Source organism: Amphimedon queenslandica, unplaced genomic scaffold, assembly GCF_000090795.2.
Source record: "Amphimedon queenslandica unplaced genomic scaffold, v1.1 AMPQUscaffold_13306, whole genome shotgun sequence".
Taxonomy (NCBI): Eukaryota; Metazoa; Porifera; class Demospongiae; order Haplosclerida; family Niphatidae; genus Amphimedon; species Amphimedon queenslandica.
The window spans coordinates 121,669-148,036 of record NW_003546458.1 but is presented as its reverse complement, the minus strand read 5'-3'; the positions used below and the strand labels follow the sequence as shown (position 1 = coordinate 148,036).

Genomic DNA, 26,368 nt, shown 5'->3' with positions numbered 1-26,368 from the left:
TAAGTAAGAGCTGGAGTCCCAAGATTAATAGGAAGAGACCAATTCAATCTAACACTAGTATCTGTAATATTAGTCACACTTAATCCAACAGGAGGACCAGGAGGTACTGAGAGATAAAAATGATATATACACATACATAATGTCACAATACCTGCCAGTATTAGTTGTATTGTATTAACTAATGACAATCCTATACCATTGCCAACAATACTAGTATATGTTCCATTATCATCTGATGTGAAACCAGTAATTGATAATACTCCAGTCATATTGTTCACGGTAAATCTTCCTCCAGTAGTTATTGTATTATTATTAGGAGCAGTCCAGGTAACAGTTGGGACTGGATTACCACTCACATTAGCAAATAAGAATATTGTCACAAAACTGCCCGACTGAATATATTGAATATTAGAACCTACCAATGTAGCTTCTGCTGAGACTAAAGATAAAGAGTATGATGAGAGTTGTTCAGATTTACAAAGGCACTTACACAGTACATTTAGTATAAAGGTAGAGTTAGATGCCCCTGCATCATTACTGACAGCTAAAGTATAGTTACCTGAATAATTACGCTGTACATTAGTAAAGGATACATTATAATCATTAACAGTAATTATTCCTTCATTGTTAGACAGAGGATTGCCATTATATGACAGTTGTGATGAAATGAAGGGAGGGAATACATCAGGTCCTCCTTCTACTGATTGTAGGTTAATAGTTATATCCTCACCTTCAACCACTGTTTGAATGAAATCACTTGCCAGAAGAGATGGGCTCACTAATGAAAAGCACTAATATCTTATTTGAATATTACCACTATATTTTACCTGGTAAACCTAATGTGAAAAATCTTGCATCTTCATTTACTTGCCCACATCGAAATGATATCATATTGAACTCAGCTGTAAAATTTAAAAGGGTAAAGTTAGTTCTAGTACCAGATGGCTCAGTGACCTCTGCTTTAGCTATAAGATAGTCTGGCCCTGCTGAAACACCAGAAGCAAAAGGTACAGTTTCAAAGGCACTGTCAACAGGTCTTTTGGATTGCCATGTTGTCCTAATATACTCTCCATTTGAGCCAGCACCCTCATTGAATACAGAGCAGTACAGTGACACATTGTTTCCCTCTTCTACTATCACGTATATTGGCTGAGACTCACTTGATGGATCAGTAACAAAAGAATAGGGCTGACAGTGAGCTAGGTATGGAAATAAAAGGACAATCAGAGTAAGAACTGCTGCCATAATGATCTTTTCTTCCTCTGAAAGGCTGTAGATTCAGCAAAACTGTATCTTTGATGGAATGTACAACTCACTGGCAATGTAAGCCATATAGTATTTACTTCCTTAAAAGGAAATCAATAGTTGGATCAACTTTACTATAATAGCTTAGTGTTACTATAAAAATTACTCTTGTGTTATTTTTAATTAATAGAGAAAAATAGGGTGAGCCTAAGCAAGCCACAAAACGTTATGCATGCAGCTATCTTCATGTCATTGTAGTCTTACTGATAAAGATCTACACATCACAACTAGGTAAGTCACTTAGGCAACTATTTCTTGCTCTTTATTTATTTCCTACAAATCCCTTTAGCAATAATTGAGGTGCTATGGGCAAAATGTTCCTTGAGTCTCATCAGCATTTACATCAATGAAGATGAGTTTTTGGTTACTTGGAGCTCTTGCTGCCGGAGACGCCTTTGTCTTTTACAAATCAGCAGGCACACTTCCTACAGTTTTCTCATGATGTGAGGCCTTTTAGGCTTGCCCCAATCTTGATCTGGTATTTTAAAACATTAATGGGAAAGGAAAATAACAATTAGTCTAGTAGCCTAAGTATAGGTATTTTGTTAGTACTAAGGCATTATACAGCTTAATAATATTAGGTTCAGTTAAATAGGCCACCTCCGACCAGCAATCCTATGTTTGCAGCCATCAAAATTAAAACTGTCAGGATCACAACATAGAAAGCACTGCTGATGAATGCAATTTTCATGTAAGTTCTTCTTTGACTCATAGTTTTAGCATTGGATGCCTAAACAAACAAAAAATAAATCTAATTAATACTACACTGCCTACACACAAACATAGATCTATAAATGGGATGGATTAGGAGCATTCTCTTGAATACTCATTTGTAATATACCTTGCGTAGACAACAGAAAATAGCACCTGCACACGGAATAGTAAGGCCGCATGTTAGAGAAAGACAAACAATGGTCATTATGAATGCTGCGAGATGCAGCCTTTGTGTATTGACTGCAAATCCTCCTCTTATCTATAACAAAGCCATAATCTGATTATTATTATAAGACTATAACATCTATCAAATTTCACAAAAGCCTAATACAAACTGAAAGTATATATAGTTGTGGAAAAGATCCATCATAACAGCAAAGGGCTCACCTCCTGTTCAGATCTTGGGCCACTAGGGACTGAGTGATACTGATTCTCAATAACAGGTGCCGGAACAGCATTATTATGAAGAAGAGGACTTAGAGGACTAACTGGTCGATAAATATCTCTATCAAATCCTCCATATATTGGGTTAGGATCAGTTGCAAATGAAGCTGCATGACTTCGTTGGTACTAAAAATTAGAGTAGTTTACAGTTCATTATTGTATAGTACATGTGTCTTGCAAAGATACTTAGTTCATCAGCTAGTCTGTACCATAACTAACCTGCATCTTCAATAGCCCTAGCGCGAGTAAAATAGTAGACCAGTATCTATGAGTAGACCAGTATCTATGAGTAGACCAAGTCGTAAATAGATCTAGTCACGCCTACTTTTCACGTGCTTGGAATGGCTACTACTACAACAGGACAGTGTGAGGATGAAGAAGAAAGGGAAGAGGCAGTGGAGTCTGACGAGGATGAGGAGACCGTGGAAGATGAGGACTTACCTGAAACTAGTGGAGTAAGTTTTTTTATCTGTTTATTTTTGACATTATTTTATAAAATTATTGCCATGTAAAGGATGAGGAGGATGATGGCGAGGCTGGCAATCAGTTGATACAAGCCATTGCACTACTGGGAAAGAAACAGTAAGTATATTTTAAAATATTTGTTGTTCTAATTTTTGTAGGCATACTAGGCAACGAAATGAACCATCAAGCATCATATCAGAATTTAACATATCAACTGATCAACAAAGTGAGTTTAATTATTAATTATAGCCGTGAATCCATTGTTAATCAGAGCTGAAAGCATATTTTTGTTTTGTAAACGTATTACACAGGTTTATATGTTTATAGAAAATATTGACACGAGTGAACTATTGCAAGGACTCACTAACAAGAAAGGACTGAAACAACTGAAGCAAAGGCTGGTAAATTTTTGAATTATCGATCGTGTGAATTTTTTATGGCCATACGAAATAATCATTTCTTTCCATTTATTATCAATTAGAATAAATTAAGTGACAATACAACTCAGCTACTCAAACCATTAGCCCCAATACAAAAAGACAGAGTAAGTCTAAGATTGTAAGAATGTTATTTTGTAGTTTGTGCTTTAGATCCATCGTAAATTAGCTTATGAGAAATCGTCAAAACAAATCTCGGACTGGGACCCGATTGTCAAGCACAATAAGAGAGTAATGAATCATTAATCTTTTTATCTTTATCTTTGGTGTATTTATGTTTGCTTGTAGGCTGATCACTTGCAGTTTCCATTGCAAGAAGATGTACCTGCCATTCCATCACTAAACACTAAAGTTGAATCTTTTAAAGTAAGTTAGAGTCTTCTATTTTTTATACTACTGTATAGCTAGAACATTTGGTGGAGTAAAATTTAGGCGAACTAATGTCCATTTGCCAAATTTTTAGTCTCCAATTTGATAGGGTACCATTGAAGCATGCACAGAATTAAAATTTCGCCAAAATTTTAGCCTCCAAACCTCTTTTAAAGTCAATTTGCCAAATTTTTAACACTCCAAATTTTCTAACTATACAGTATATAAGAGAAACATACATCAATTGACATTGCTGTTTACTCTTTTTGTTATAATTGTAGGCAGTGACTCCGTTAGAGCTGGCAGTACAGGCCATGTTGAGTAGCAGTGATCATGTCATTGAAGATGGTGAAGAATTGAGTAAAGCAGAGAAAAGAGAATTATTGAAACTGTCAATACAAGAAGTATAGTACATGCATATAATGTTGTTTTATTATGTATAGCATGAGAGCAACTTATATTTATGTATGTAATAAAAAAGGAGAAATCTCTCCTAGTCATTTTGATAAAATTCCATTAAAATAGTCCATGGCCTGATTTCAGAGCAACTTAAAAAATTCATTAAAAATCTAATTTTGATCAAAATCAGCTCAAACTTCTACGCAACATAAGAACATGTATATGTATTGGGAAAAAAATATAAAAATGGAAAATTCTCTCCTAGCCTTTTTTGGCAAAATTTGGCCCGAGACCGTGTACTATAGTACAGGGACTTTGGCCTGATTTTGGAGTAACTTTTAAAATTCATAAAAAATCTAATTTTGATTGGAATCAGCTCAAACTTTCTACGCAACATAAGAACATGTATATGCATCAGGAAGAAAATGTAAAAATGGAGAATTCTCTCCTAGCCATTTTTGGCGAAATTCAGCCCGAGACCGTGTACTATAGTACAGGGACTTTGACCTGATTTTGGAGTAACTTTAAAAATTCATAAAAAATCTAATTTTGATCGGAATCAGCTCAAACTTTCTACGCAACATAAGAACATGTATATGTATCAGAAAAAAATATAAAAACAAAGAATTTTCACCTAGCCACTTTTTGACAAAATACCCTGTACTATGGTACAGGTTTTTTGGCCAGTTTGCACGATTTATGTGTATCCATTGTATTGTAATAGGCTAAAGAGAGAAGAGCTGAGTTGAGCAAGATGAGGTCATTGCTGTCAGCTTACGAACAAAAGCAAAAGAGACTCAAACGCATTAAGAGCAAGAGGTACTCCAATAACGGCTAGACTATAAAATTAAACAGGAAACCCTCGTTTTTAGTTTTCATAGAATTCAGAGAAAGAGAAAAGAGAAGCTTGCTTCTAAAGCAGGAGAAGATGATTCTGATGATGTGCTCGAAAAAGCTGAAAAACTCCGTGCAAAGGAAAGAGCCACATTAAAGCATTCAAGAATGTCGAAGTGGGCCAAGGATCAACTGGCAAGGAAACACAAAGACCCAAATGTGAGGATTTTTATTGACAGTATGAGTGTTTACATGTACATGTATGTGTGCAAACAGCTCATTTTATTTTTGCCTTTAACAATTCATAGACTAGATATTCACTGACAGAGCAGTCTCGATTAAAGTCAGAGCTAAAGCAAAAGAATTACGAAGAAAAGTAACAAAAATATCTACTAATAATATTACTGTATTTGTATCCTTTATTATATTGCCACAGTGAAGATGAAGACTCAGATCATGTAGAGTCAGAGAACGAAGATGTTGATGATATTACTATTTATGATACTCTTGACAATACACAGCAACACTCAGAGGCTGATAGAAGAACTGACAATAATATAAAGTCTACCAATACTAGTAGCAGTGCTCTTATTGATCCAACTGACTTCTTGACCACAGAGACACTGAGGGAGCATGATTTGGTGTCTGCTAATGAAAACGTTTTAGCAGCCAAGGAAGCTTTTGCAGGTGCTCAGTTTGTGCTGATAAAGCTTGTTTATGACACGTTTTGTTTTAGATGATGATGTCGTTATGGAATTTCTAAAAGAGAAAGAGGACGAAGTTGAGAAAAGCAAACCAAAAGAAGTTGACTTAACATTACCAGGTCAGCATCCTCTCTGTGTATCAAGCACAATTTACTTTTTTATTATTAACACAAAACCCTAAGTCAACCAGCAATAATACAAATGCTTTATATTACTTGGTGCAGGTTGGGGAACATGGGCTGGTGAAGGGGTTGTGAAAAAGAAAAGAAAGAGAAAGGAGAAGGCTGAAGAAGAGAAGAATAAAAATAAAAAAGCAAAATTGTCCGAGCAACGTAAAGACGACAAGTTAAAGTATGTCATCATTAATGATAAACTGGACAAGAAAGCAGCTAAACATCTTGTGAGTTACAGTGTGATTATAAACATAAAATAGTTTTTGTTATGCAAAGAAAATATTCAACTAAAGAATGTATTTATTATTTATCATAGGTGAGTCAAGTTCCTTATCCTTTTGGAGGAGATAAGAGGCTGTTTGCAAGAAAGATGGCGACACCCATTGGACGTAACTGGAACACAGAGACTCACTTTAATGACACCATAAAACCAAGGTAAGGAAGAGAGACTAATCTTTCATTAATACTTCACTCTAGTGCATTGTAACTATGAATAAATTAAATGTAATTGTTTGTTAGGATCAAGACAAAGATTGGAGCTGTCATTGAGCCAATGAAAGTAACAGAAGAAGTTGAACAATTTATTAAAAAGACTAAACGCGATAAGAGAAAGAAGTAGTTGTCTTTTTTCTGTTACTGTTATAGAATACTTTTCATAATATTCTGTGCACAAAAATTTTGTCATGATTATTTTGGAATTATTGTCATTAACATTGATTCAATAATGTATAGGAAAGAATAAGAGGAGGCAAATGATTATGATGAAACTAGCAACAAAAAACAACAACAATACTAACTACTATTAGATCTAATAGCAACTGAAACGACAACAATTCCTAAACATAGAATTCTGCTTGAGTAACTTAGCATAGCTAGGAGGAGCACATTTCCTATAACCAATTTTAAGAACTAGCAACGGAAGGCAACTCAGAGCTGTGATCAACATGGTCTTCCACACAAAATCAAAGGACAGTAAAAACTTACCATCTATAAAGAACAAGAAAGAAAATAAAATGGAAGCAGAATCATTAATTTTACTTACCAAAGTAATCTTTAAGGAGAACAAGTGATGATACATATATAGCAATGGTAATGAGTTCAGATATTATCATCACAAGATGCCAGGTTCTGATGGTGAGGGCTACCATGAGCAGCTCAGTCAGTATCAATGCAGTGAATGTGATTGATACTACATGAATCAACTGAGAATCAAACAACCAGAATCCAAGCAACATAATGACACCACCTTCACAATGGGACAGAAGGAAAGGCAAAATGACATACAGAGCAACTATAAATATTCACCTTGATAGACACTGATTAATACCCATATGAAGAATGTCTTCAATGATAGAACACGACCCTATAGAAGCATACAATTAAAACAGTTTAATTTGATACAATTAAAATAAATATCACTGAGTCAGTACTACACAAAATGAGTGATTTTTGAACTATAGGTACCTTCATTAGTTCTTGATAGAGCTCAGGGTAAGTGAGAGCAACATCTGATGATACATCCTCATCCAGGACTAGTGAAAACACAGGAGCCATTGTGTACACAGTAGCATATCTACAGATAGTCAGAGAGCTGGTTAAAAATACTGCACTGATGTACATTGTGTATGTATATGATAATAAGTTAGGCTAATACTATTAGATCTAACTTAAGAATTAAAAATTTTCCAGACTTCCAGTAATACTAATTGAAATACATTACTTCTAATGTCATTGACCTGTATGCATAGCTACTATAACTCACCCAATCATAAGTATTCCTTCATACAGAGACAAAGCAGCATAATAGAATATAGCTGAAAACACAACCTAATGATAAACATAATTAATATACACATACATGTACATTTAGTGTATATACAAACCTGCATTGCAGTAATGATGAGTCCTCTGTGAATAACAAACTGACTCAATGAGGCTGATCTCTTATAACTGGATTAAATAAAGAAAGATTACAATAAATTATAAAATAAAAGACGAACCAGTTTCTTCCATGCCACACTAAGAGTCTACTGATGTGGCTGAACTGGGTCAGTGAGAAATCAGCAGCTAAAGAGGCTTGCAGTCCTTCCTGTATTAAGAGACTAATATCAGTAGTGGATTCAAATAAATACTGACCTTTCCAGCAATGCCAATCCCAGCATTAGCTGCCTGTATCATACTAACATCATTACCACCATCACCTTCATTAAGAGTGGGAATGGGAGTATAGAAAAGGAAAGTAAAATAGAGAAATAAAAAATGATAGCTTCAAAGGTGATAGAGCATGTACCAATAGCACAGACTGGCTTCCTAGTATAAGTCTTGAGGAGTTGAACAACTGTTGATTTGTGAGTTGGTGAGCATCTGCAGCAGACTACAGTTGGACACTGACAGGCCAGCTCTATAAACTCCGTTTCATAATGTTGAAGGCATAACTATTTTATTTAATAAAACAGTATTACTAATAATAATCATTTATAATAATTATTACTTCAAGCCCGTGTCCACTGATTATTAATGATGAATCATTCTTCTTTCTCAGTTGGTTTAACTGTGCATGTACATCACCTCTTGATGACACCTTTCACAGTTAAAATCCACATAAAATAACAGTGATTAGTACAATTACCTCTGGCAGAGTAAATATTGGTTGATTGCGTGCTATTAGTCTAGAGCTCAGAGCTATTGATGTTGCAGTTTCCAACTTGTCACCAGTTAACATCCAAACCTACAGCTAATGGTATCTGTATTATACACATTAGTAGGCTTACTTTAATACCAGCGTTTCTCAATAACTCTAGAGTGGGTCTAACATCAGTCTATAAAAATATTACACACTGCATATCAATATAAAGTATCAGACAATGTAATGAAATTAGGGGCAATTTTGGAGCCATTTTTCTAAAAAAAAAGCATGGACTCATTTTTTAAATAGTCATAACTCGAAAATTTGAGCTCAGAATTAGCTCCAACTTTCTAAATAGCATAAGGACGTCAATATGTCTCAGAAAATGTAATAAAAATTGGGGGTGATTTCGGAGCCATTTTTTTGAAAAAATCATGGGCTATAGCCTTGGGTATTTTTCAGAAAATGGCATATTTTAAAAAAGTGTCCATAACTTGAAAAATTGAAGTTGGAATCAGCTCAAACTTTTTACAAAGCATAAGTACATTCATATCCATGAGAAAATGTAATAAAAATTGGGGGTGATTTCAGAGCCATTTTTTGGAAAATAACCATGGGCTATAGCCTTGGGTATTTTTTATAGAAATTGGCAAATTTTGAAAATCGCCATAATTTGAGTTCAAAAATGTAAACTAGAAGAATTTAAACATTAAAGAACAAACAAAACAAGAAGAAAGGAAGCATTGAAATTAATATTATGCTACCTGTAGACTGTCTTCAACTCCAGTGACACACAAAAGTTCCAAGTTATTCTCAATTGATTCAATGACTGAAGCAGTGGCTGCCTCTCTGTCAGATATATTAAGCTGAGCTTGTTTATATCTAGTCTACAAGTATAGAACAGATGTCACAACATTTCAAATGTAAAAAAAATTTGCTACAAGCTGTGTATATATCTATTTTTATATTCATAAAATATTCATAAGTAAATAAAAATTTATCAGAATTAATACAGCAGCAATTAAACCCAGCAAGAGATACTCGTGCCTTCAGAGGCAAAAGTACTTACATCAAAAGTATTGAATTGTTCAACCGAGAGATGCTTTTTACCAACAACCAATGTACGAAGACCTTCTCTAGCCATGTTACCACACTGGGCATGTGAGAGAGAAATACTATAAAGTACATTACAAAAGGAGCCATTACCTCCTCAGTTAGCCAATCACTGTACTCAATCATTGTGCTCATCACATTGTCAGCTCCTTTCATATAGAATGTGACAGCATTAGTTCTCGAGTTCTATGAAGACTAACAATGATTAGATTTCATTTTAAAGTAGGCCTTACTTTAACAATGATGCCCATTCTCTTCCTTTCTGATGTGAACGGGAACAAGTGACATATGTCATATGATGCAATGGAGTGATCCGGTAGCTCAATTTGTATAGAATTAGTGTCCCTTGATGTGAGGACCATACCAACCTTCTTTGCCCATTCAACTAGTGCAATCTAGTGAAAATTTTAAACTTTATTTATAGTCTATAGTTTACTAGAGGTATGACTATTATTTTTAAGAAAGAGAGCTCACAATTAAGGTAATGGATTACAATACTAAACAAGTAATAGCACTCATTACCTCATCAGGGCTGGAGGCTTGAAAAGATAGTGTTTTAGTTTCGTTGCATTTCGAATAAAGCAACACTTCCTCTTCTTCATCATCTTTATCCAATTCGTTATTTTTATCAGCATCTTCAAGAACTGGAGTGACATTATGACACAAAGCAAGTGCTAGTACACAATCAACCAACAGCTCATTAGTAGCCTGTGACAATAACAAAGAGCATGTTAATAGGATTGAATCAATGCCTGTGTGGCTTACCTGAGGAGAGTGTGAAGTATAGTAGGCGCTTAGCAATCTTCTAACCTGAAACCAAACAATGTGAATTACAACAACTCACTAGGACACAATACAACAGAATAAAGTGAGAAGATAAGAAGTGAGAAAATTAGACCAGCAACTTTCCTACCCTCCATTACTGATCTCTCTACTAGCTATTCCTACCACTAATCCCTCTCATTGATTTCACTGACATCATGAGCCAAGGAAGTGAGTCCATCAGATACAAGGGGTGGTCCAATCTTCATCGAGCTGCAGCTAAAAACTATTTCCCACGTGTAAAGAAACTGACCATGACAGCCCCAGAGAGCATAGAAGGGACCAATGCTCAAGGTCTGACTCCATTGCAGGTTGCAGCCCAGCATGGATCACTGGAATCATTCCTAGTGCTCATCAAAGCTGGGGCTAATGCATCAGTACTGACTGATGAAGGACTATCAGTTGTACAACTAGCAGCAAGAGCAGGTCAGGTGCAATTCACTGTGAGTTTAGCAAGTGAGCCTCCATTCACTGATACCAGCATACTAGAGCAAGTATGCCAATATATAAGACAGCTAAAGAAGATATGCCACACATATGCAGAGGCTGTGCTAATACTAGAATCAATGATGAACTCAATGCTACACAAGTCCCCCGAAAGCTATCACGATGCTCTCAATGTGCTTGAAGACTTACAAATAGTCTCACTCATTGAGAGAATCTTAAAGCTCTCGATCCAAGAGAAGATAGTCCCTGCAACAATCTCCACTTCCAAATGTCTAATGATGATAACCCCTTACTTCACAAAAGAAATAACTAATTCTAAAATACCAAAGCTCCTCATAACGCTAACGGAGGTAGTATTGAATCCTACAGCTTGTTATCAAGCACTGTCTGTCATAGCAGAGCTAATAGAGCATGCACCCGATAGCTGTGCAACAGTCTCTGCACTAGGAGGCCCACTGGCACTGCTAAAGATACTGCAGACACACAAAAGCCACGAGCTACACATTGTTGCCATGAAGTGCATCACTCAGGGAGGAGCCAACCCACAGCTAGCGCAACAGTTTGCATCACCGGAAATGGTAGCAATGTTCATGAAAGCGCTCAAAACGGATCACAGTGGTAGCGGGGCTGCCACAGTCACTGCACTACAGAGTATAATAGAGTCTAGCTATGAGGTGAGGTACAAGTACATTGAGGAAGGACTAGTGGAGAGGCTACTGGATCTACTCAAACCGTTCGATAACACACTAACAGAGCCGTGCATCATGCTACTGTGGACACTCTGTGACTCTAGATCCAGCCACAAGAAAGTAGAGGAGCTTATAAAGCAGCACCAGTCAGCGATATCAATACTAATGTTCCTTATTGAGCATGGGATGAACATGCAAATGCAGCAAATGAGCCTAGACATATTGTGGTACACAGCAGGGGACAGCATACACGAGAAAAGGGCACTGGCCATAGTACTGGGTCCCTCTTGTCTGGTGAGACTTGCTGAGTTGAGCAGTCCCAAACTAGCACTCACAGCATTGGAGCTACTATCACCAGTTGCTTATAGCAAGCAAGCAGAAGTCATCAAGGCGGGGGCCATATTATTGCTAGTCACTGTGCTCAAAAACAGAAACGAGGACAGCATAAAGATACTAGCACTAAAAACGCTGGAGAACCTCGGCTATGGCATGGGTCTGCAACCAAACTGTGAGGCACAGGCTGCACTCGTATGCATAGAAGGAATACAACTACTGCTACACATCTTTCAACATCATCGGAACGAGGAGGTCAGAGTTCAAGCACTATGCACGCTCGCTACATACTCCAACAAGAGCCCAAACACAAAGAGACTGATATTTCAAGTGATACCACTACCAACACTATTGAGCCCACTCCAATCCCAACCACACACTACACCAATCAACTACACACAGAGCATATGCTGCATTGCTTTCAATGACATGGACACACAATCCAAAATGATAGCCCACGGAGGCATCCTTGTTGACAGCTTCCTCCAACTCATCAGTACTGGGAACAAGCAGCATGCAATGGAAGCTGCCTTCCAGATGATCGTACTCGCACGGACTTTCAACAACTCAAAGCCATCCGTAGTCACAGCCATTGGATTGAAACTCCTCATCAAGTCACTGAGGAAAAGCATAAAAACGGAAGATGTTGATTTGCAGGTGAAGACCGGACTCTTCATCAGTGGACTATTAAGAATGAGAGCAGGACTAGCTGCAGGGCTGGTAGGACTAGGACTAATACCACTACTGGTGCAACTACTAGTGGGAAAGCAAGAAGGAGCAAGGAACGTTGCAGCTGTTTGCATGACACAACTCACTTACTTTCCTTCAGCTCTCAGGCTGCTCCTTCGGTGGTTTAGGGCAGAAAATAAACTTTGTTTCCGTATGCAACAGTACAGCAGTGGCTATCGGCCATCAAGCAACTTTATTGAGATGTGGAGTATGTATTGCAGGACACACAATGTCCGGAAAAAACAGTGAGTTCACTCATAGAGTAATCAAATAATGCTACCATCATTATTACAGATATCAGGCCCTCTCACCTGATATAATAAAGCCTGGAGAACATGGAGCCAAAACATTTGGTAAATGATTAAATCAAAGTACAACCTAGCTATACTGTGACACATATACAAGTACATGTACATGCATATGCACATCAGTTTATAAAGTAGCAGACTGTACATGTCAATGGTGCATAACAAGGATTATTTTAATGATTTTTATTACTATGTACATGTAGCTGGTCCTAGGAGGTCCCTACCAAAAGAGACGCTGTACCATATAGAGGAGACTCAAGAAGATCACGAGATTGGGTTCTATGAGCGAGCAGCCTCTGGCTCAAACAGCAGACAATCATTAAAGAAAAGCTTATCAAGACTCAAGAGTTATGAGTCGACATCCAAACTGCCTCCCATAGTCAAACAGGACTCAAACTAACCTCATCCGATGACTCTGAAGTATATGATATTGAACCTAAATGGATCTTCTTGAACACCTACATGTACATACATTAACAGAACATTAAAAAATAATATATATATATAGTTTATTAACATAATATTATACACATATTGATGCATTAGGTTACTTATTTTAAATGTACATGTAGTCTAACCATTTCATTTTTTGTTAGTGTCCCTGTCTTGTCGCTCAGTAAATACTCGATGCGTCCGAGTTCTTCAGGTATAGTGCTGTTCCTTACAAGGTTTCCAGCTATGTTAGAGTCACGTTGTATTATCCAACTATACACAAGCTTCCCCATGTCCAGATTAACGCGTAAACTAAACAAAGACAAGTGGAGTTATACTATTGTCCCCTGGTCAGCTAGTGTACATGAACTTATTAAGAACGCTTGTTAAGAATTATCAAAGAAATAAACACTATAGCATAGTAATTATACATTGGTACTACATACATACCTGATTGGAATGATGTAAGAGAAGAGGATTACATAACGGAGTAAATACACAAACCAATAACTTGAAAACCCCTACAAGAAAACAAACAAACAAACAAATGAGAAGTAATTTATGGCTATTAGGTTCTGCTCTGTATTGGTGTACTTTCAATGAGAGTATAATGACAGCTAGTATCATCATTGAGAGGAACAGGACTTTAGTTAGGTTATTGATCTCTCTGTCAACTAGTCCAGTCTACATGTACCGATATGTGACATTATGAATAGCCTCAGATATTAGAAACGACTGACTTTAGCTCGAGGTGTACTAGTATGAAGAACACTGCGTGTTTCTTTACCAACGTATATTACTAGGCCAACTATTGAGCCTGTAGAGAAGAATAAAGGATTGTAATACAAAGACACTACACATTTGTATTGACACTTATTGTTGGTAATGTTTGCCAAACTATTATTGACACACACAATATATATATATATATATATATATATACATATATATGGTTTCTTGTACTAACCTGTAGCAAGTACTGTGTTAGCCCACAGTGTATTTACAAGAGACAAAGGCTCTTCAATTCCTGTATCAGACTCTCTTGGTGTCTATCATAAAATGAATGGATATTGATTTACTTCCTAGAGCAACTTTAAAAATTCATAAAATATTCAATTTTGATCGGAGTCAGCTCAAACTTTCTACACAACATAAAAACATGTATATGCATCAGCAAAAATTATAAAAATGGAGTATTCTCTCCTAGCCATTTTTGGCAAGATTTGGTCAAAGACCCTGTACTATAGTACAGGGTCTTTGGCCCAATTTTGAAGCAACTGGACTAAATGTGCATAGCCCAATGCATTAGTATCATCCAACAATTATAGATTGCACAAGTAGCATACCATTGACAGTCTTCCAGAGAATGAATAAAGGTCTTTCTGAAGTGGCTCAATGTTCAATTTAATCCCGCAAGTCAACAACTCCTAATAACAAAAGGACTAACAGTACTCATGTACAAGTATATACAGACACACTAACCTCATCTGATTGAAGCTCCTGTAACAGAGGTAGAGAAGTTCTTAGCTTCCAGTCAGTCTCACCGTCCAACTGATCAGTTTTGATGAAACAGGATCCTACACACCAATCATTAGTAAGTACCATACTTTCCCCAATTAATGCACCTCTTAATGAATAATTACATGTCTCAGGAGGTGCATTGTTTAGATAGAAATGATTATGAAATGCTCCAGGAGGTGCTTGTTAGGTGCTTAGCAAAGTACGCAATACACCTGTAAACAATGGGACTTTCTAATAACAAAGCACCTCTCAAAAATAATTATCTTGACCAGGAGGTGCACTCAATTATTGTAGAAGCCATGTAGAGGTGCAATATTAAGAGGGTGCGTTAATTGGGATGAGTATGATACATGTACAATGATTGTAATCATTGTATTGTTATAACCTTTGTTATTGGCTGATGTACGTAATAATATCATGTCAGCAGGTATGCGCTGATCCTAATGTAAGTGAGTACATGCATATTAATTATAAATAATAATGATGAGCAGAAGTAATTCAGAACCTTATGAACTAGTACAATATCTCCAACAGACAAGTTCTCGCTAGTTACAACAGTAAATCCTATAAATATTTATGATTAAAATTAAGCTTAGTTCAATTAGTTCATAAAATCTTACCATCACTGGTAAGTACGGAATATTTCTGACCATTTATAACTTTGTCACGAAAGTATCTCTTAACGTCATCGTAAAGCTCTCTACACATTGTAACACTGACTACAAACATCTACAAACAAAATGAAATATAAATAATAATAGTATGTAATAGTAGGTGCATACCAATGGGGCCCAGTAAGTGTACCAGTAACCAATCTTCAATTGAGGAACAACTTGAGAGCAAGCAATGACAAGAAAATAAAGATTTAAAAAGACTTTAAATTGTTGAAATAAAACCTAAAAAAGAACATACATGTAATTGTCATAATATACTAAAATGCATTAAATTACTTTTGGAAGGAAAGAAATTATCGAGTATTTTTGATTGCTTATTCTATTATTCTATAAAATGGAAATTAATTGTGACATTCTAAGCAATCACTACCTTTACTGGTCGTTTCCCTATTGAATCACTAACTGTTATCGTTCTAGGTAGACTTGGCTTAGGTTTAATGAACAAACCTCGTAGTCTATAAAAGAAATTCAAACTCAATCAAACCAGTTATTCTATGCAAACAACTAATCATTAATTTTGCCAATTAAAACAAGGAAATCATGACATACAATTCAATGATGTTGTCATCATGCAATAATTATAACCTTGCATAGAAACTTTCTTTCCTTTGTTTATCTGTCTTAGAAATATCAGACTCATCATGTTCTGTATCACTTAGTAATGAAACCTATTATTGAGCATTGAAAAAGATTTCAAAATGAAACTGCTGAAGATTTGACATCATTATAATTATGCTTCATTCCCATTTAGTTGTCCCTTACTTCATCTAGACTACTCAAAAGACTGTCTTCATAAGATTCTTTCCTACTACCACTACCAACGGCAGTGTAACGGTGAGACGTGGACCAAGGAGCAGACCCAAGACTCAGAGTAGGAAAATTCGCCATGCTGTAGGTGTGACAGACACACCTCCAAAATTATGAATAATAATAATAATTTTTTATTAATTTTATTAATGATTTACTCTAAATGTTAATTTCTATAATAATCTACTGCTAATATAAAAATTTCTTTTATCTATTATCAAATTTTAACTCAATGGTCATATCAGACATAATTGCCATATCAGTCATAATGTTTTTCTCATCATCTTTATCTATTGGGCAAGAACTATGTATCTCTATCAACTTCAGTTTGGCAGCTCCAGTTTTCTTCCAAGACTCGTAAATATTCTTATAATGTTCAGCTCGAGCTTCATCATCATAATCAGACTCATTAACAGTTAGGCCAAGTTCGAAATATGGTGGACTGCTACCAGAGATAGAATGAAAGATAGAATCAAAGAGTGTAAAGATAGAGGATTCAGCTAAATCATATTCAATACATAATTTCTTAAGACGACCTTCAATGCTTGAAACTAAACTTGTGAAATTAAGAATGACTTCAGCTGCATCCATACTTGGTATATCCAGCTCCCAGTCCTTTGCAGTGACAATACGAAGAAATTGAGACAACAGATCCATGTCTGGTTTGGTGAGTGCAAGAGTAAATGTATCGCTGATTTGATCAACTTGAGATTAGAGAAACAGTGCAGAGTGCTGGTCTCATTTCCGGTTAGTTCTAAAGACCTCAGGCTTAGGTTTGATGGCAGGATAGATACCAAATCAGATGATAGTGAGCTGTAATAAACAGTAAGAGATTTAGTGCTCATTCGATCCATGTCATACTCGATACTCTGTGGCTGAAGCTGATCAGAAAACACAGAACAGTTTAATTTCAACAAGAGTGACACAGGATAAGGTGACGAAAAGAAGTGATGCAAAATAGCTTGAATGTTGCTACTTGTGCAAACAGGTTTGTTAGTACTGAAGGAGAGCTCTTTCATTTTTGGATAGTAGAACAACTCATTCATAGAACTGACAAAGGAAGTTAGTTTAGAGGTACCTGGAGCATGACTATCCCAGGACCAGCTGTGTATGAGTACGTCAACATCCTCCAAATCTTTAAACTTTTGTAAAACTTGAGAAACAACGTCAACTGCAAAAGAGATTCAGAATAATTATGACTGGTGCAAATTAAGTAAAAATTACCTGCAGGGACATCACATATTACAGTAAACTTCCTTAGCTGGCACTCCTTAGATTTTGCTATGTAAGGATAGATAACGCCAAGATGATGAGACACTCCCAATACTTGAATATGTGGTTTAATCTTGTTAAAGATCAAATCAGCAATGAACTCCAATTTCGGATGACAGGAACTGTCTGAAAGATTATACAAATACTCCACATTAAGAGCTTCAAGAGAACTTAGGAAGAGAGAGGCTTCTTTGTGGAGAGACTCTTTCTCAATAATGTCCCAGAAATTAGACAGCTGCTTACGAGAGATAGAAATATGTTTTGGTAAATAATGACAACTGTTTGCAAGTAGCCCAATCAGTTGCCCAATGTCATTGACAACACGCTGTGAATGACCATGATGGGATCTGAATGGAATCCCTGGATCATAATACTCATCAATATAACGCCGTGGAGTGAATCGTGGGCACATGTGAGCAGCACGATGAACATTGTGAGAGCTACGAATGCTACGATCGAATGAATCGAATAGTTCCATAGCCTCATTAGATCGATAAATGCCAAACAAGAGATCAGAATTGAAATGAGAATACACACAATCACAAATGTGCTCTCCATGCTCCACCACCAGCTTTAAAAAGTGGTCGAAATATATGTCCTTCTAGCCATAGTCTGTGCCTAGGTTTTCTGATATTATTTCTGGCGTAATCTGACTAAAGTCGAAAGCTTTGTCTGAACTTGCATCATCCTCGTTAACAGGAAACCTCTCCTTGCAGAGTCTCTCCCATATCTCATTCATTGTTATACCAGACGTGACCGGTGTGTCTTCCAATTGGCACACATCAACTGCTGGTAAATGAAGAAGGAGTTTGTATCTCATTGAGCGAGGCAGTAAAGAGAGTACGGTAGGCGGTATCTCTCTCAAGTGGCCCATTATGAATAGGAAGCATTGGTTCTGTAGACTAGAAGGATAGGCAACAACACCATTTTGTAGACGTTGCCAGTACGATACTACCTCCTCTTCATAATCTGTAGTTTCCCCGTGCTCTGAGTCATTCTCCTCCTCGCTTGTCTCGTCCTCCTCTGACTCGTTTTCTGATTCTGACCTGTCCTCCTCCATTTTATTATGTAGGCGTGGCCTATGCCAAATAAAATGGAAATTAATGAATAATAATTGACTAATAATGACTCGAAAAATGAAATCCTAATACAAAATGACTATCAACTATAAAATTTTAACTCAATGGTCATATCAGTCATAATGACTTTCACAGCATCTATTGGGCAACGACTGCTTATCTCTATCGACTTCAGTTTGGGAGCTCCAGTTTTCTTCCATGACTCATAAATGCTCATATAATGATCAACCCGAGCAGCTTCATCATCATAATAAGACTCATTAACAAACAGGCCAAGTTCAAAATACGGTGGACTGGTAGCAGAGATAGAATAGAAAATATAATCAAAAAGTGTGAAGATAGAGGATTCAACTCGATTATATTCGATATATAATTTCTTAAGACGACCTTCAATGCTTGAAACTAAACTTGTGAAATTGAGAATGACTTCAGCTGCATCTATACTTCGTATATCCAACTCCCAGTCCTTTGCAGTGACAATACAAAGAAATTGAGACAACAGATCCATGTCTGGTTTGGTGAGTGCAAGAGTAAATGTATCGCTGATCTTGATAGACTTGAGATTAGAGAAACAGTGCAGAGTGCTGGTTTCATTTTGAGATAGCTTTAACGACCTCAGGCTTAGGTTAGATGGCAGAAGAGATACCAAATCAGACGTTAGTGAGCTGTCATGAACAGTCAGAGATTTAGTGCTCATTTGATTCATGTCATACTCGATATTCTGTGGCTGAGGCTGATCAGAAAACACAGAACAGTCCAGACTCAACGAGAGTGACACAGGATATGGTGATACAAAAAAATGATAGAAAATAGCTTGAATGTCACCACTTGTGCAAACAGGGGTGCTAGTACTGAAGGAGAGCTCTTTCATTTTTGGATAGTAGAACAACTCATTCATAGAACCGACAAAGGAAGTGAATTTCGAGGTATCTGCAGCACTAGGCTCCAAGGGCCAGTTGTGTATGAGTATGTCAACATCCTCCAGTTCCTTAAACTTCTGCAAGACTTTAGAAACAACATCAACTGCAAAAAGGATTAAAAATAATTATGACTTATATATTATAGTACAAATTACCTGTAGGGGCATCACACATTACAGTAAACTTCCTTAGCTGGCACTCCTTAGATTTTGCTATGTAAGGATAGATAACGTCAAAACGATGAAACACGCCCAATACTTGAATATGTGGTTTAATCTTATTAAAGATTAAATTGGCAATGAACTCCAATTTCGCATTACGGTAACTATCCGAGACAATGTGCAAATACTCCACATTAAGAGCTTCAAGAGAACTTAGGAAGAGAGAGGTTTCTTTGTGGAGATACTTTTTCTCAATAGTTTCCCAGAAATTTAACTGCTCCAAAGAGATAGAAATATGCTTTGGTAAATAGTGACAACTGTCTGCTAGTAGCTTCATTACCTTCCCAATGTCACGGACAACACGCTTTGAATTATCATAATACTCCTCAATATAACGCTGGGGAGTGAATCGTGGGCACATTAGAGCAGCACGATAAACATTGTGAGAGCTATAAATGCTAAAATTGAATGAATCGAATAGTTCCATGGTCTCGTTAAATCGATAAATGCCAAACAAGAGATCAGAATTGAAATGAGAATACACACAATCTTCACAAGTACGCTCTCCATGCTCTACAAGCAGCTTTAAAAAGGTGTTGAAATAGATGTCCTTCCAGCAACAGTCTATGCCAAAGTTTTTTGATAAAACTCCTGGTGTAATCTGACTAAAGTCAAAAGGCTCGTATCTCGCCGACTCGTAGGACCATGCCGCTACTGGCGGTACATCATCCTCGTTAACAGGAGACCTCTCCTTGCATAGTCTCTCCCATATCTCATTCATTGCTATACCAGACGTGACTGGTGTGCCTTCCAATTGGCACACGTCAACTGCTGGTAAATGAAGAAGGAGCTTCTTTCTCATTGGGAGAGGCAGTAAAGAGAGTACAGCTGGAGGTATCTCTCTCAAGTGTCATTATCATTATGAATAGGAAGCATTGGTTTTGTAGACTAGAAGGATAAGCAACAGCACCATTTTGTAGAACTAGACTCCAGCTTTCTGAATCCGAGTCGCTCTCCTCCTCTGACTCGTTTCCTGAGAGGTTTTCAAATTCCCTGACGTCCTCCATTTTATTATGAAAAGCGTGATGATGGCGCCAGGCTGGCTGAATAAATAATTTTAAGGTAGAAATTAAAATTTTAACACTATAAAAATGAGTAAAAAAAAAAAAAACAAAAAACTAAAAATTCAAATAAAAATAAGAATAGCAGAATCTCAGTTGTCTTCAAAATTAGCAAAAAATGTTATTTCAAACGGAACAGACTTCCATTGCTTGCTGACTTGACGTTCTAAAGTCGCTTTATTGTAAAAAGTAAATTTCTTGCATTGTAATACAGGATATTGAATGCAACTATTCTTCCAGATACCCCACACACCCCATTCCTCATTGCACTTAATGCAAACAATTTTTAAAGGTCGGTAAAATTCTCCTACAGGTGGTGGTACTTTTTTTGAACCCCTACTAACTTTCTTCATTTTGGTCTCTACGAAAGTTTGAGAAGGTACAACAACAGAACCATTGTCAAACTTGCACAACTCAGCAGCATTGCAAGCATTTAGTGCACACTTAGAGCAATGCAACTCAACATCTTCAGCTCTCCAGGTCTGCTTCCTCTCATTTGCTTCTCTTATTCTCTTTTCTCTTAACTCAAGAATTTCCTTTTGAATGATTGCTATAGTGGATAGATCAACACCTACTTTTGAAATGTGCTCTGCTGCTAATTTCGCTTGCTCCGTTTTGTCATTGTTAATTAGTAAACGATGATGAACAGGAGAATCTGTTGTTATAATAGTATGAAAAGTACTATCTGCAGCACGAGCTCTACCTTGAGCCTGAACATCAGCAACTTCATCTGACATTATTTGAAAGCGTATGACCATATTGCACTCAGGGACATCCAAACCTTCCTCCAGAACAGATGTTGTAGCAAGAAGGTTATATTTTCCACTACGAAACTCTCCAATCACTTTGAGCTGTTCTGCTTTTGACATAGATGCTTTCCTTGAGTGTCCTGTGATTGAACATGGTCTTACTAATGCTGACAGCTCAGGATTTCTTTTAATCCATTGCGTTACATACCGAGTATGGTCCACAGAACGAACAAAGAACAAAGCTTTTGAGGCAGGTTTGGTACGAAAATGATTCATGAGTATGACTTCTGCTTCATCTAACAATGCGTTACGACTACCTTTAATACCATTGACATTGACTAGAACTTGATTGTGTACTTCATTCAAATGCTTCTCCATATCATTCATCACAGACTCATCAAACAGCTTTACATTATCTAAAATATCTCTAGCATTCTCAATCTCAAAATCTTCATATGTAATGAGAGCTAAATGATAAACCTCCAAAAATTTCAGGATATTAATTTGATCTCGCTGGCTATCCATTTCACTTAACTGAGCTGCTTCTATTTCACTTTTAATCCATTGCTGATATGCCAACGTGAAACGATCAAAAGCACAAATTGTCTTATCAGGTAACTTTTGTTCCAAGTCATCCATTGCCTTCGATATAACCTGACTGAAATGATCGTTACGGCTTCGAGGTGGCAACGAATGACTTCTGAAACTTGGAGTTGGTAGGATTTTATTCAATTCTGTTATGTTCTCTTGAACACATTTGATACCATGGGTTGCATCAATACGAGCGCAAAGCCTCACTTGATGATCTATCACTTTAACTTTCAAAAGAGACCGACCGTGTCCAGCTCCTGGCGAAGCAGTCATCCCAATCACGTGAGGCAATCGACGTCCATTCCTTTTATCAGTAAGATAGTGCTCCATTACTTCAGCATATGGAGCTCTTCCTCGAGTATGATGACACTCATCCAAGACTAGTAATGTGATGTCGTACATGTGAATTAGGTCATGACACAACTCCCCACACAGCTTTCCAGCAGTGCAGACGATGATATCAACTTGAGGTAAGGTTGAATGGATTGGAGAGTCTGATTCGCCAGTTATGTCAACCACTTTGATGCCAGATATGTACTCTCTTAATTTTGTATTCTGTTGACGAGCGAGTTGCTGCGTACTCACAATAAACAAGACCTTTCCTTTTATTCCTCTTTCCTTCATTTTGTCCAAGTGATCATAAATGATAAGTGCAGCGATAAGCGTCTTTCCAGAGCCTGTTGGAGCGCATATGATGTAATTCTTTCCCTCTAGGCCAGGCCGAGCAAGCTCCTTTTGATATTCCCGGATTTTGTCTTCTGGAAATATGAAGGAAAAAGATTCTGTAGCTTCACTAGCTTGTGACTCCTAGTAAAAATATCATAGATGATGTTATGTATAAGATAAATGTACCTTTCCTACTTGATCTTGTTTAATGCCTTCACTGACACTGCTTCTTTGAACTTCAGACAATTCTTCAACTACTGGTATAGTACCTACTTGTATAATTAATTTTTAATCATATTGGGTATTCTGACATACGTTTATCAATTTCCATTTCCTTTGATGTCATAGCCTGTTGTGATTCATATGTTTCTGTAGCATTAGCCTGGTCTCTTTGCATTTCACTGGAATATGTTGATTTATCATCTAAACAAAAATGTACCATAGTCATAACTGTATTCCTTATATGGTAATATTGTACCAGGTATCTGTGTTGATAGCTCCCATGAAGAGGAGGGTACAAGTACATGTACATTGGTTGCTTGACTGGATTGGGACACATTTGGTTCCACTTTAGAAAGTTTAGTACCTATTTTAAAAGTATCAATAGTGCCCACAATAATCACTCTATATATACTTACGGTAACATTTAAGTAATTTCTCGCCAAGTGATCTAGTTTCATTAAACCTCATGAACACATCAGCCAGCACTTTCAACTTATCATGATCATCAGCAACTGTACGACAAACTCTTCTCAAAGACTTTCCAGCCAGGACATTCTGGTCCCTTACTAACATCTCTCTTGTCTCCTCCGCTATTAATTTTTCATCACATAATGAAGAAACTAACTCATCAGATAATGACAGATGGTTCAGTTCATCCTCATTGTCTAACAAAATTCGACTAGCAGGATCCAATACTATAAATAAATTCTAAAAATGGAATTAGAATTACATGTACATACATATTCTACGAACATCATCAGCTACAAGTTTAGACCCAATTTCATCAAGGGCATTAGCTAATAACTGAGGCCGAGCTTTTCCTGATTGTAACCACAAGTTTAAACATTCTATTAAATGACGTGAAACGTCACTACTGTGGTTCGACTCGATATTTTTCAACTCATTGATAGGTAGGTTTAGCTTCAATCCCAAATTAAACCATTTCGATTCTATAAAATGGGCATCTTCTAAAACATCTTTGATCAGCACCAAATGAGTGATGTCTGTAAAAAAGAATTTTAAAAGTCATCAAAAATGAATAAGCTCACTCAAAATAGCAGACATTTTCCCTACTGACACACCTTCTTAATCTTTTGATAAGTATCTCCGCCCAGCCAGGTGCCTGCGCTGCGTGGGTGTCCTTTTGAGAAAAGTCAGTCAACCAGCACAAACACATGCAGACATGTCTTCTTGTCCAGTGCTTTCAGAGCCCATGCTGCTAAAAGAATTCAGTAAGAAACATGGCAACGACCTACCTCAAGTAATATCAGCTCAAGATTCGTTCTATGGCATACAGGACGACTTTCAGTTGGATTTGGACGGAGGGGAAGAGTTTGAGGTGTATTTCAAGAAGGACTCGCCTGTGGTCTACGTGAAAACTGCAGGAATAAAATACACGGTCCCCCTCCACAGTACCTTTAAGTTCAGCGTACTGTATAATCCGAAAAGCGAGGGCTTGGGAACTGCTAGAAGAGGCTACCAGTTTGAAACGGCTGCAGATCTCATGAAAGCCGATCCTTTACCTAGTGTAGTGCACGTTGGCAAAGACTGCATCACATCCAAGGCAATGAATGGAAGAGAGGTCATACCGAAAGGCAGCTTGCTCATTCTAAAAGGATTAATCGCAGAGAAGAACCGTTTTGGAAAATCAAAAATTCTCGTGTGCGTCAATGTCAACGAGCCTCTAAAGAAGTTTTACTTGAAGGAAAAGGCAAAGGGGAATTTCAGCACTAAAGAGTCGTTGCTTCTGTTCCCGATGCCCATACTACTGAGTCACATCAAACTTCCATTTACTACATCGATCTACCAAAACGATATCTTGCACCCAATATTCCATGACAAGACGGGTTATATTGACAGTGAGCCAACTAATCTAGAGTCCTTCATAGTATCCCCCGTCCCGTCAGATGTTCCAAAACCAATCGTACCTCTACCAGCAGGTAAAACACTTCCACGCACTGAGAACCAGAATCGATTGATCGAAATGTCCTTATCCCTCCCAGTCAATTTTAGCGTAGTCCAAATCTCCGAAGAAAAGAAGGAACAACTTAAGCAGAAGAGGGCACTTGTGGCAGAAACAATTTCACCTGAGAACATGGATCTAGTATACACATTCTCTTTAGAGTGTCCATTGCAGAAGAGCCTACTGCAACCGGTCAACAATGAGGACTGGTTGCACGAGGCTGTTGCTACTGATAGCGATGCAGTTTATGAGCCCATGCCTATTGGAACAACAGGTGGTATGAAACCAGTGAGAAATGCTAGCACATCTGCCATAATGCCTATACCTGCCGAACCAGTCAGAAATGCTAACAGGTTTTCCATAGTGCCTTTACCTGCCATATCGCGAAGCAAATCTGTCATGGATATTAAAATTAAGAAAAGTCGTCCAGGCCCTCCCGTACCGCCTAAAAGGACTCGGAGACACTCGAGTGGTGAGGGTAACCAGTCGATTGAAGACCATCAACAAGCTAGACTGTTTTACTCTCTTGACCGTAAAGCATTCAAGAAGAAGAATCCAATTCTTTATGAGGAAATGGACGAAGAAGGCTACACCAAAGTAGAGCTTGTTGATGAGCCAACAGAAATATCAGACCCCTCCAAAGAGAGCTATACTGGGTTACTGCATCGTGAGGATTCAACTAACTCCTCAGGTATTTGTGAGGAGGATTATTCCGAAGCTGTATATCCCGAGGATTCAACCAATTCATCTGTCAATTGCGAGGAGAGCTATTCCGATTTGATACCTTCTCCAACTGAGGTGAAAGATCCCTCTATCGATTGCAAAGAGGAGTATACCGAATTGATTTGTCCTGATGAGATGACAGTTTGCAAAGAGGACTACACTGATTTGGTATATCCTGGCAATACCTCAGGACTTGAAAGGAGCTGTCCAATCTATGAAAACCAGTGTCATCCTCAATTCAACCAGCAAGCAAGCACTGGTATGCCAAATGTGCTATTGTTCTCTGTTTTACGTATTTTTTTCTAGTTCAAAGTTTGTCTCATGAGGTTCTTTATATGAATCTTTCAGAAGCAATAGCACCTAAGCAAACGGATAAGAATAATAATGGTACTACACGCATTATCATCATTATATGAAAATGAGTTTATATTGATCTTTTTATGTAATTATATAGAAGACAAGACACGCTTTCTTCAAATCAACAGAAGTTTACTGCTTAAATATGGACCTGAACAGGTAAATACATGTTTCAGTACACCATACAGGTATACCCATC

At 37.3% G+C, this 26,368-nt stretch overlaps 8 protein-coding genes across 9 annotated transcripts in view; 3 read left to right on the top strand and 5 right to left on the bottom strand.

Annotated features, from left to right (window-relative positions):
- Positions 1–1,775: 1,775 nt before the first annotated feature.
- Positions 1,776–2,772, bottom strand: LOC109583424 (uncharacterized). Its single transcript, XM_019998766.1, has 4 exons — positions 2,683–2,772; positions 2,407–2,589; positions 2,147–2,278; positions 1,776–2,035 (listed from the first exon to the last, which is right to left on the bottom strand). Exons 1-4 carry the CDS (start codon positions 2,686–2,688, stop codon positions 1,889–1,891), a joined length of 468 nt encoding a protein of 155 aa, XP_019854325.1. The 5' UTR covers positions 2,689–2,772; the 3' UTR covers positions 1,776–1,888.
- LOC100632546 (U3 small nucleolar RNA-associated protein 14 homolog A-like) lies at positions 2,757–6,561 on the top strand. The gene is made up of 16 exons (XM_019998765.1): positions 2,757–2,918; positions 2,978–3,045; positions 3,087–3,154; positions 3,256–3,329; positions 3,410–3,472; positions 3,519–3,596; positions 3,654–3,731; positions 4,016–4,138; positions 4,858–4,952; positions 5,006–5,186; positions 5,276–5,343; positions 5,404–5,654; positions 5,704–5,790; positions 5,896–6,071; positions 6,161–6,279; positions 6,364–6,561. Exons 1-16 carry the CDS (start codon positions 2,805–2,807, stop codon positions 6,461–6,463), a joined length of 1,743 nt encoding a protein of 580 aa, XP_019854324.1. The 5' UTR covers positions 2,757–2,804; the 3' UTR covers positions 6,464–6,561.
- LOC100632419 (probable phospholipid-transporting ATPase IIB) lies at positions 6,543–16,446 on the bottom strand. 2 transcript variants are annotated; one of them, XM_011406862.2, is made up of 34 exons: positions 16,301–16,446; positions 16,124–16,206; positions 15,909–15,993; positions 15,815–15,865; positions 15,647–15,760; positions 15,485–15,593; positions 15,370–15,428; positions 15,250–15,304; positions 14,826–14,920; positions 14,690–14,770; positions 14,311–14,392; positions 14,084–14,160; positions 13,938–14,027; positions 13,794–13,864; positions 13,490–13,655; positions 13,313–13,369; positions 10,349–10,393; positions 10,106–10,291; positions 9,817–9,978; positions 9,677–9,769; positions 9,540–9,623; positions 9,235–9,357; positions 8,616–8,663; positions 8,474–8,572; positions 8,336–8,425; positions 8,135–8,279; positions 7,981–8,045; positions 7,845–7,933; positions 7,728–7,794; positions 7,607–7,671; positions 7,309–7,417; positions 7,150–7,207; positions 6,887–7,090; positions 6,543–6,831 (listed from the first exon to the last, which is right to left on the bottom strand). In XM_011406862.2, the coding sequence occupies exons 1-34, from the start codon at positions 16,424–16,426 to the stop codon at positions 6,653–6,655; spliced, it is 3,312 nt and encodes a 1,103-aa protein (XP_011405164.2). In that variant the 5' UTR covers positions 16,427–16,446; the 3' UTR covers positions 6,543–6,652. The 2 variants fall into 2 exon arrangements, with proteins under 2 accessions (XP_011405164.2, XP_019854323.1); XM_019998764.1 differs by lacking the exons at positions 15,370–15,428; positions 15,815–15,865; positions 15,909–15,993; positions 16,124–16,206; positions 16,301–16,446 and having other exon boundaries at positions 15,647–15,736.
- LOC105313429 (ankyrin and armadillo repeat-containing protein-like) lies at positions 10,391–13,314 on the top strand. The gene is made up of 3 exons (XM_011406863.2): positions 10,391–12,848; positions 12,898–12,956; positions 13,115–13,314. The coding sequence occupies exons 1-3, from the start codon at positions 10,564–10,566 to the stop codon at positions 13,309–13,311; spliced, it is 2,541 nt and encodes an 846-aa protein (XP_011405165.2). The 5' UTR covers positions 10,391–10,563; the 3' UTR covers positions 13,312–13,314.
- A 40-nt stretch (positions 16,447–16,486) lies between the features above and the next one.
- On the bottom strand, positions 16,487–18,687 carry LOC109583417 (uncharacterized). Its single transcript, XM_019998750.1, has 2 exons — positions 17,570–18,687; positions 16,487–17,516 (listed from the first exon to the last, which is right to left on the bottom strand). The coding sequence occupies exons 1-2, from the start codon at positions 18,093–18,095 to the stop codon at positions 16,897–16,899; spliced, it is 1,146 nt and encodes a 381-aa protein (XP_019854309.1). The 5' UTR covers positions 18,096–18,687; the 3' UTR covers positions 16,487–16,896.
- An 11-nt stretch (positions 18,688–18,698) lies between these two features.
- Positions 18,699–20,654, bottom strand: LOC109583416 (uncharacterized). The gene is made up of 2 exons (XM_019998749.1): positions 19,772–20,654; positions 18,699–19,719 (listed from the first exon to the last, which is right to left on the bottom strand). Exons 1-2 carry the CDS (start codon positions 20,637–20,639, stop codon positions 18,779–18,781), a joined length of 1,809 nt encoding a protein of 602 aa, XP_019854308.1. The 5' UTR covers positions 20,640–20,654; the 3' UTR covers positions 18,699–18,778.
- A 301-nt stretch (positions 20,655–20,955) lies between these two features.
- Positions 20,956–24,190, bottom strand: LOC105313428 (interferon-induced helicase C domain-containing protein 1-like). The gene is made up of 7 exons (XM_019998741.1): positions 24,176–24,190; positions 23,867–24,130; positions 23,543–23,821; positions 23,383–23,490; positions 23,220–23,327; positions 23,091–23,173; positions 20,956–23,045 (listed from the first exon to the last, which is right to left on the bottom strand). The coding sequence occupies exons 3-7, from the start codon at positions 23,697–23,699 to the stop codon at positions 20,991–20,993; spliced, it is 2,511 nt and encodes an 836-aa protein (XP_019854300.1). The 5' UTR covers positions 23,700–23,821; positions 23,867–24,130; positions 24,176–24,190; the 3' UTR covers positions 20,956–20,990.
- A 91-nt stretch (positions 24,191–24,281) lies between these two features.
- The window catches only part of LOC109583412 (uncharacterized), a 2,348-nt gene continuing 261 nt past the window's right edge, over positions 24,282–26,368 (top strand). Inside the window, exons 1-3 of the mRNA XM_019998740.1 lie at positions 24,282–26,071; positions 26,119–26,199; positions 26,267–26,328. Of these exons, the coding sequence (XP_019854299.1) occupies positions 24,310–26,071; positions 26,119–26,199; positions 26,267–26,328 (1,905 nt within the window). The 5' untranslated portion in view covers positions 24,282–24,309. The remainder of the gene's footprint in view (positions 26,072–26,118; positions 26,200–26,266; positions 26,329–26,368) is intronic.

Coding starts and splice junctions, on each gene's coding strand:
- LOC109583424 (XM_019998766.1), bottom strand. Junction 2,279..2,406: donor GCCCAAGATCTGAACAGGAG/GTGAGCCCTTTG, acceptor GCTTTGTTATAG/ATAAGAGGAGGATTTGCAGT. Junction 2,036..2,146: donor TTTTCTGTTGTCTACGCAAG/GTATATTACAAA, acceptor TTGTTTGTTTAG/GCATCCAATGCTAAAACTAT.
- LOC100632546 (XM_019998765.1), top strand. CDS start 2,805: ATGGCTACTACTACAACAGGACAGTGTGAGGATGAAGAAGAAAGGGAA. Junction 3,732..4,015: donor CTAAAGTTGAATCTTTTAAA/GTAAGTTAGAGT, acceptor TTATAATTGTAG/GCAGTGACTCCGTTAGAGCT. Junction 5,791..5,895: donor AGTTGACTTAACATTACCAG/GTCAGCATCCTC, acceptor TACTTGGTGCAG/GTTGGGGAACATGGGCTGGT.
- LOC105313429 (XM_011406863.2), top strand. CDS start 10,564: ATGAGCCAAGGAAGTGAGTCCATCAGATACAAGGGGTGGTCCAATCTT. Junction 12,849..12,897: donor CACAATGTCCGGAAAAAACA/GTGAGTTCACTC, acceptor TCATTATTACAG/ATATCAGGCCCTCTCACCTG. Junction 12,957..13,114: donor ACATGGAGCCAAAACATTTG/GTAAATGATTAA, acceptor ATGTACATGTAG/CTGGTCCTAGGAGGTCCCTA.
- LOC100632419 (XM_011406862.2), bottom strand. CDS start 16,426: ATGGCGAATTTTCCTACTCTGAGTCTTGGGTCTGCTCCTTGGTCCACG. Junction 14,921..15,249: donor TACATCAGCCAATAACAAAG/GTTATAACAATA, acceptor ATTGGTGTGTAG/GATCCTGTTTCATCAAAACT. Junction 14,393..14,689: donor TCTCTGGAAGACTGTCAATG/GTATGCTACTTG, acceptor ATTTTATGATAG/ACACCAAGAGAGTCTGATAC.
- LOC109583417 (XM_019998750.1), bottom strand. CDS start 18,095: ATGGAACTATTCGATTCATTCGATCGTAGCATTCGTAGCTCTCACAAT. Junction 17,517..17,569: donor AATATGTGATGTCCCTGCAG/GTAATTTTTACT, acceptor TCTCTTTTGCAG/TTGACGTTGTTTCTCAAGTT.
- LOC109583416 (XM_019998749.1), bottom strand. CDS start 20,639: ATGAGAAAGAAGCTCCTTCTTCATTTACCAGCAGTTGACGTGTGCCAA. Junction 19,720..19,771: donor AATGTGTGATGCCCCTACAG/GTAATTTGTACT, acceptor TCCTTTTTGCAG/TTGATGTTGTTTCTAAAGTC.
- LOC105313428 (XM_019998741.1), bottom strand. CDS start 23,699: ATGTTAGTAAGGGACCAGAATGTCCTGGCTGGAAAGTCTTTGAGAAGA. Junction 23,328..23,382: donor GCTATCAACACAGATACCTG/GTACAATATTAC, acceptor ATTTTTGTTTAG/ATGATAAATCAACATATTCC. Junction 23,174..23,219: donor GGAAATGGAAATTGATAAAC/GTATGTCAGAAT, acceptor TTATACAAGTAG/GTACTATACCAGTAGTTGAA.